This window comes from Prinia subflava, chromosome 1 (assembly GCF_021018805.1).
Source record: "Prinia subflava isolate CZ2003 ecotype Zambia chromosome 1, Cam_Psub_1.2, whole genome shotgun sequence".
Lineage (NCBI taxonomy): Eukaryota > Metazoa > Chordata > Aves > Passeriformes > Cisticolidae > Prinia > Prinia subflava.
This window is the reverse complement of record NC_086247.1, coordinates 146328225-146336807: the sequence shown is the minus strand read 5'-3', so window position 1 is coordinate 146336807 and position 8583 is coordinate 146328225. Positions and strand designations below refer to the sequence as shown.

General features: G+C 49.3%; 1 protein-coding gene across 1 annotated transcript; it reads left to right on the top strand.

Annotated features, from left to right (window-relative positions):
* The first annotated feature begins 3252 nt into the window (after positions 1–3252).
* Positions 3253–7421, top strand: HTR5A (5-hydroxytryptamine receptor 5A). The gene is made up of 2 exons (XM_063421119.1): positions 3253–4120; positions 5042–7421. The coding sequence occupies exons 1-2, from the start codon at positions 3383–3385 to the stop codon at positions 5372–5374; spliced, it is 1071 nt and encodes a 356-aa protein (XP_063277189.1). The 5' UTR covers positions 3253–3382; the 3' UTR covers positions 5375–7421.
* The last annotated feature ends 1162 nt before the right edge of the window (positions 7422–8583 follow it).

Genomic DNA, 8583 nt, shown 5'->3' with positions numbered 1-8583 from the left:
CATCCTTGAACACTTTCAGGGATGAGGCATCCACAACTTCTCTGAGCAACCTGTTCCAATGTCTTACCACCCTCACACGAAAGAATTTCTTACAATTTAATGCTAGTCTGATCTAATCTAAACCTACCCTCCACCATCCTAGTTCTCTTACCTCTTGTTCTATCATTCCATGCCCTTTTAAAAAGTCTGTCTCCAGCTCTATTGTCTGTCCCTTTAGGTACTGCAAGGTGCTATATGGTCTCCCCAGAGCTTTCTCTTCTCTAGGCTGAACAACTCTAACTCTCTCAGCCTCTCTTCATAGCAGAGGTGCTCCAGTGCCTGGATCATCTTCATGATGATCTCTGGACTCCTCCAACAGCTCCATGTCCTTCTTATGTTGGGGGACCCAGAGCTGGATGCAGCACTGAATTTGGGAGGGTCCCACACAGCTGGAGCAGAGGGACAGGATTCCCTCCCTCCAGCTGCTGGGCACGCTGCCTGTGGTGCAGCCCAGGACACAGGTGGGGTTCTGGGCTGCCAGTGCACGTTGGCAGCTCATGGTGAGCTCCTCATCACCAACACCCCCAAGCCAGCACCTTACACTGTGATTCTCACTCATCCCATCCAATTGCTGTACACCTCTAAGGAGAGATTGCTTTTACCCTTTCTACGCCCATCCCTGAGGTAACTGGACACAGCAGTAAGATTTTCTCTTTAAACTTCTCTTTTCAGGCGTGACAAACTCAGTTCTTCCTGTCTTTACGCATCACACGCGAGTCTGCTCATCACCTTGATTACCTTTGACTGAATTCCCCCTGTGAGGAACCTCAAACTGGAATAAAATTCAAAGGTTTGTTGGCTAGAGGGAAAAAGTTATAACCCCAAACCTAATGGACACAGTCTTTCTCATATAGGCCAGGATGCTCGTGCTCCAGGATGTGTCCAAAGATTTATCAGGTCCTCCTCTCAATAAGGCTGTCTGGCCAGTAAATCTCCAACCTCTACTCTTGTATAGGTCTGTTCTATCCCAGGTGCAGACCCTTGCATTTCCATTTACATAAATATATATATACACACATATATACACGTATTTACATGAATATTTATATTTGTCTACATTCTTTATTTCCCTTTACTTCTCAACTGACCCATTCAGCTCCAGCATCTGCCAATATATATTTTTTAAAGTCGAGTAAGATAATGAAAGTATTAATGATTGTTTCATGAGAGCATAATCTAGTTTTCCTTTTTTAGATTTAATACATTTTATTTTCATTTCCCTTTAAATGTATTTTTTTTTCTATTTGTTCCTGAAACAAAAAATAATAATCTATTTTCAGGAGCAAATATTTTATAACTTGTGGTTGTGATTCTACTAATTCTGGGTCATAGGTTTTTCTAGGAAGAGCCCACGCAACCAAAAGCTCTCAACCTTGGAGCTGCTAAGTGTTTTGATCAATATAATGACAGTCAAGGATGTTTTGCACCTTACAAACCAGGAATTTTAAATCAAGAGGCTTTATGAAAGGCTGCAAACCCCATTTATCCTTTGAGTTGTAAGTAAAAAACCTACTCATTCCAAAATTGTCAGTATACTTATGCATAAAAGATAAAATAATAATTTCTCCCCCCAAAAGATGGCAGTTTATTTCCAAAAGGATGATATAGTCTCTAAGGCTACATTTGTTCCAGTACTACAGTAGGATGCCTGGTTCTGAGAATGAGCAGCACAGCACTGAATGAATTCATACAGGGAAGATCCCATCCCACCAGAACAAGGTCCTGGACCTGCTTTGGGTACGCTGCTTTGCATTTCCCTTGGTAGCACGGAGGAACAAGCAGCAGCGATGGAAAACATCTTGTTCATTACCCTTTGTTCTTGTTACTTGCTGTTTTCATTAAAAATTCCACAGAGATTCAGGAGAGGCAGGAGGAAGCACCTCCAGTTTGGCTTTACTCTCTGTATACCATCAGCATGGAAAGCATGGGGTACTCCCTGAACACCTCTGTTTGTGTCTTCTCCCCAACTCTCTCAAACTGCAGTTCACCAGCAAATGTCATTGTTGCATGATCTTAACATAGATGCCCTCCCCTCCTTCCTTCCTTCTCCCCCGAGAGATGCAAACTGTGAGCCCCACGTTAGCGCCTGCTGGCTTCTCACCTCATGTCTGACCCAAAAACCCTTTGGATCTGTTGTCCCAGGACTGTCTGGAGAAGCAGGGTGCCAGCACCAGCTCAGCCCTGCCTGGATGCCATCCATGGCTTGTGGGCTGGAGCTGGCTGGCATCCCTGGCATGAGCTGGGGCACAGCGAATCCTGCTCGATGGGGTTAGATTCTGACTTCTGCTATGAAGCCCAGAATCCCCCTGCTCATCCCAATTAGTGTGCTAAAAACCAGGGGAAATGCTGAAGCATTTCATTAATGGCTAATGTTATTAAATAGACAGTTAATAAGAGCAGTTAAGTGAATGATTATTTCTAATAAAAGGCCCGACAATTGCCAACAAGTTAGGAAATGCCAGAGCAGAAGTTCTCAAAGAAATAATCCCCTGCCACATTGCCCCTACACAGAATAACCACGGTTACTAACAGGTTTCCTGGCTGTAGACTGCAGCCTGTCTGGGAGCAAGGAAATTCCCGTGGCGCCTCACCAACACATTTTTAGAGGAGCCCAGGGAGGATTTCACAGGGATGCTAACTTTCTGCGGCTGGCACCGAATACGCCCCGAGGGGGCGAAGGCATCCCGAGACAAAGCCGGGGCTGATTCCTGCACGGTGCGGGCAGCGGGCAGGGCAAGGACAGCGGGCAGCGGGCCGGGGAGGGGCAGGGGCGGCACGCAGCGGGCAGGGACAGCCGGCTGGGGCAGGGGCCGCCGGCTCTGCCCTCCCGCTCGGCCCGGCGCCGGTTCCGACCCGCGCACGGACATGACTAAGCAGCACCTCTCCCTCCGCGGCCGCTCCCGCACCCGCGCACGGCGGGGACTCACCTGCCCGCCCCGGCCCCGCCAGCCCGCGGCGCGGCTCCTCCGCAGGGGCCGCCGCTCCTCCGCCCCGCTCCGGCCGCTCCGCCAGCGCCGCCCCGCTCCGGCCGCTCCGCGCCGCCCCGCAGCCGCCGCTCCAGCCGCGCATCCCCCGCGCCCGCGGAGCCGCCGCCTCTCGCCGCCGGGGCGGGCCGGGGGCTGCCGTCAGCCGCGGCTGACGCAGGGCTCTTCCCGCCGGGGATGAAGCCCCCGGCGGCCGCCAGCCGGGAGCCCCCGCGCCCGGCGACGCTCGGGGCGGCCGGGGACCCCCCGCGCCCGCGGTAGGGCGGCGCTTCCCCCGTTCCTGGCGCGGGCAGCGCAGCGCCTCCCGCCGCCGCCGCGCCCGCAGAGCCCGGAGCAGCCCGGAGCCCCGCAACCCCGGCATGGAGCGCCCGCTCAACCTCAGCTGCTTCGCCGATACGACGCCGGACAGCGGCAATAGGAGCGGGTCCTCCGCCGGCCCCGAGGGCGGCCAGGCCCATCTCTCTGTCTTCAGCGTGTTGGTCCTCACCCTGTTGGCCATGCTGGTGGTGGCCACGTTCCTCTGGAACGGGCTGGTCCTGGCCACCATCCTCCGGGTGCGCAGTTTCCACCGGGTGCCGCACAACCTGGTGGCCTCCATGGCCGCCTCTGACGTGATGGTGGCAGCCCTCGTCATGCCCCTCAGCCTGGTGCATGAGCTGTCGGGGCGGCGGTGGCGGCTGGGCCGGTCACTGTGCCAGGTGTGGATCTCCTTCGACGTGCTGTGCTGCACGGCCAGCATCTGGAACGTCACGGCCATCGCCCTGGACCGCTACTGGTCCATCACCCGCCACCTGGAGTACACGCTGCGCGCCCGGCGCCGCATCTCCAACATCATGATCGCTCTCACCTGGGCACTCTCTGCCTTCATCTCTCTGGCCCCACTGCTCTTTGGCTGGGGAGAGACTTATTCAGAGGACAGTGAAGAGTGCCAAGTCAGCCGGGAGCCTTCCTACACCATCTTCTCCACCTTTGGGGCCTTCTACTTGCCCCTGTGTGTGGTGCTCTTTGTGTACTGGAAGATCTACAAGGCTGCCAGGTTTCGAATCGGGTCTCGCAAGAGCAACTCCATCACCCCCATTACACCAGAAGCGCTGGAGGTAGGTCAGCTCGGTTGTCGGGTTTGCTCGGGTCAAGCGCTGGCAGCAGGCAAGCCTTTGTAGAAGTGGGGGAAACTTTAAACCAAAAGTGTGCAAGTGAGCAGTGATCCACCAAAGCCCTGTGGATCCTGGTGGCTTCCAAGGGAAGGCTGACTGCAAACCCAGCCCCGCTGGCTCCTTCCGAGCCCCCAGGTGAGAGCGCTCAAGGTGTAGCTAAAGCAACTTTGGGACATACCGCGAGTCTGAGCTCCACGTGGGCGAGCGGTGACTCACAGATGTCCCCCCATGGAATGCTGAATCAGTGCTCGCTGGCATGAAAAAGGTGTCACCGTCCCTCCCCAGGGGAGGCAAGGGGACAGTGGATGGATGGGCTGCTGTGTCTGCTGGGGACGATACCCTGGCAACCAGCTGTGGCTTTGGGGACACTGTGAATTTACTCAGACAGAAAACACATGTGCAGAATGTCCTTGGAAATCTTTCCTAATCATGACTGCATCGTGTCAGTTCATCCCGGGTACGGTGACTCTGCACTGTAAAGATTTCTTGCAGGGAGGAAGCAAATGTGTGCTAATTTTCTTCCCTCTCCTACCAAGAACTCCTCAACTCAGTGGGTTTAGAGAAAGTAAGCAGACTTCTGTGCACGGCATGTGGGTGTGTGCCTGTTCTGCTGATCAGACTGTAAGCGGGGAAGTAATCTGATTGTGCTGCTGTGAGAGCAACCTCATGTACCCTCAGTACTCTCTCTAATTTCTAATCTCACTTAAAACAGACCCCAGAAGAGGTTATACAGCCACCCTGCCCTCAGTTAGGGTGTGAGGTGGATGGCCTGTGTTTCCCCTGGTCGTTGTGGGGCTCTGTACCTGCTGTGTGGGATCACCTGGCTGGGGTACATATGGTGCAACTTGTGTTTGTGTTTGGCAGGCAAAGGAAGCTGCCCAGCAGCCACAGATGGTCTTCACTGTCCGTCACGCCACTGTTACGTTCCAGACGGACGGAGACTCGTGGAGAGAGCAGAAGGAAAAGAAAGCTGCCCTCATGGTGGGCATCCTGATCGGGGTCTTCGTGCTCTGCTGGATCCCCTTCTTCATCACAGAGCTCATCAACCCACTCTGCTCGTGTGACATCCCACCCATTTGGAAGAGCATTTTTCTATGGCTGGGCTATTCAAATTCCTTTTTTAATCCTCTCATCTACACTGCTTTCAACAAAAACTACAACAATGCCTTCAGGAACCTATTCTTTAGGCAGCAGTGAGCAGCAAAAGCTTTCCTGCTGCTCCAGGAAGCTGATTTCAAGTGTCAGTGATTCTGATCAAATTCCTGAGGAAGTTCAAAGCCACAGATGCTGAGGTGATGCTCAAAATGCGTTGCCATGGGTGGTATGTCCCAGAAACAGTCCCAGTCCCTAGGCAGCCTCTCCATCCCAGCCTCTTAGCTGCTATTTTTCCTGCAAGTAGCATGTAAGGGCTTCTCCTACCAGCAGCCTGGCATCCTCTCTCCAGTGCCCTGCTGTGTTCCTCCTGCCTCCCCAGTGATGTTCTCTTTGGTGGCACCAAAGGTGCAGAGGAGTCCACTGGCAAAGAAACTTTGGTTTGGCCACTGCTGGTATCTCCCAGCATTAACCAAATTTGTCCCATGTGCAAGGCTGGGACCCTATAACATCAGAAGGTTTCGTGATTACAGATGAGAGTACATTTTTTATGGCTTGGCTGAAAACATGGATTGTCTTGTCTTTCACTGGTAAAGACTGCAAAGTGTTTGTTTTTTGGGGATTAAAACCCTTGATAATGGTAAAGTGCAGACTGCAAGTACCAAGATTTTTCTCACCTACTTTGGGAACAGCAAATTGTATCTGTTTGCTATGGGATTCTATGTAGCAGTTTTGTTATTTTAAAAAGAAAACTTATTGTGAAAGCTTAATGCATGGTGCACCCCGAAATGAGAGAGAATGCATGGGAAATTCACCTCTCATTCCCCGACTGCGATGTGTGAGCATCTGCCTCAGACCTTTATGTTCAGAAATACCAGCTGTAAATGTTAATCTTCGTGCCTGTTGTTTCCCATTTTAAAACATAGATGTATTTTGAGCACCTGTGGGCATATTTCCTGTAGTTTCAGGGGGTGCAAGGTGTGCATTTAGAGTTGCCTTTTAATGAGGAGCTGTGTTTTACTATTTGAGTGCAATCCAGAACTTGAAACTGAAGCAAAAACTCCACTTTGTTTCCATGAGCATTGGGATGCAGGCAAAGGACATTAAATGACAGGTGATATTTCTTTCTGGGAGCATAATCAAACCATTGAGCTTCTGTTCTGCAAGGACCAGACTTGAATATTTCCTTTTTTTACCACCTGTCCTTCTCTTCCTGCCCCTCTAAGGCTCCATACTGCATTGCATCCTGCATTGTTACTGCTCCGTTGCCTCTCTGCCTTTCCATATTGCCAACTTAATTACAGTAGTTGGCATTTCCCTCCTAGAATTAGAGTTACACACTTTATACTGCACTGCTGAAAGACTGAGAGGTCTGCAGATAACAGAAAGCATTCGTTTTAAGTTAGTTCTGGGACAACCACTGAAATCAGACCACAACTAAAATGGTGGAAAAAAATGCAAGATGGAAATCAGAACGACCTGATTTCATGTCAGATATCTCATGAAGAGATAGAAGGGAAAGATGTCAATAAATGATGGAAAAGCTCCCTGGGACTGGGTAGTATTAATTTCTATCTGTAGTAGATCGTCAGACATCAGATGTTAAAATTGTCACTGATCCTTTACACCAATCAAAAATCCTGGTGGAGTTGGCAGTAAAAGCCCTGTTTCTTTTGGTGTCTCTGGACAGGTGCAAATGGAAGCAGAGGTCAAGGTGCTATTAAAGTGTTGCAGCCCTTTCAGGACCAGTTAGACAAACATCCATCAGCACTGACATGGACATGGTTGACCCTGCCTTTTATAGGATAACCCTTGAGATCTTCCTTAACACCATCTTATAAAAGTCTGTTAGAAATATTGGGTAAAACCCTGCCCTCATTGAAGGCAATGGACAATTTTTCAGTGATTTCAAGTGAATCAGATTTTTATGTTGCATGTCTTGTCTCATAAAAGCATAGTTTTAATGTTAATTAATTCAAGGAGAAGATGGGTGGGATGGGAGTAATTTTCTAACTCCTGTGAAAGAGGCTCTGACCTGCCCCCTTAACCATGGGCCAATTTTTACAACTAGTAAAGAGCATTTTCTTTCTTTGTTACATATTTTAAAATATTATTGGTGACATCTCTGATGTATCAAAAGTTGTAATAAACTCTTGAGCTGCTTTTTTTTACTGAGTATATGAAGGATATGCTGCTTTCTCTGGACAGTCCATCACTGATGCTGAGTTGTTCCATTTGGGAATTGCTGCTTTTGTTGTGCCAAGAGTTGTTCAGCCAAAAATGACTTGGAAAAAATGCTTCCTTGTTCAAGCCAGAATTTCAGCTAAGCTTGGTGGTGCCTGAAACTAGGAAACTATTTCTTAGGCCCCCAAAGTAACACTTTAAAGCATGGAGTACCAGAGAAGTTAGACCTTCATTCCCCATTTTCACACCTAACACCACGTCTGCACAACCCCAAGTCAGTCCCAGCTTGTCCATGCCATTTTTTATTTGCTCTTTGATAAGTACTGCAGATTCTCTTGTATCTGTTGTGTGAGGTCGTTGTGCAGGCTTGTGGAATCAGCTGCAAACTCAAATTAATGTCCACTGCAAGCAGACAAAAGTTAAACTGAAATCAGTGGGAAATTCCCTACTTTTGTTGCAGTTTGGTGCTGGGGTGAAGCTCCCTTCTATTACACCCTCTGTTTATTCATGCTGTGCCTTAAACAGTAACAGGGAGAGAGGAGATAATTTTAAAGGGACACTAGATAATTCTAATTTGCCTGTAGGCATGAGTATTCCACCACTCTGGTGTAAATTACACTCACATTTATTTGACAGGCCACCTCTCATACAATCATTTTCTGCAAAAAAAAAATCTTCCAGTTGGTTGTGAGATTTGTTCTTTTAAATCTTGACAGAATGAGCAGCTTTTGTATTGGCCAATTCCTGCAGATCATACTTGGGACCTAACACTGTGGGCTTTTCTTCTGAAGATCATTCCTGCAATGCAATATGACCAGGCAGGGAAAATATCATTATTCAGGAGGTTGCACTACAGAATCATACTGAAACATGCCACAATGATCTCAGCACAGGGAAGTGGCACAGAGAGACCTGGACATCTGAGCCAGGCTCCAAGGCTTTTCACAAACCTCTCATTATTCAAACACAGATGCTGAGTGGGCTCCCAGAGATGCAAATCATGTTTGAAGACATAGGCAACCACAGCTTCAAAGCAGGCATCTTGTACCTTCTTGTTCTCATTTATACACAGAATCAGTGGTGTGAAGAGATCTGCCTCACCGAGGCTTTGGGAGAATTAATTACTAAAT

What these genes read in the sequence shown, in the direction of transcription:
- HTR5A (XM_063421119.1), top strand. Translation starts at nt 3,383, where the DNA reads ATGGAGCGCCCGCTCAACCTCAGCTGCTTCGCCGATACGACGCCGGAC. An exon ending in TTACACCAGAAGCGCTGGAG is followed by an intron (nt 4,121 to 5,041) that starts GTAGGTCAGCTC and finishes TGTGTTTGGCAG; the next exon opens with GCAAAGGAAGCTGCCCAGCA.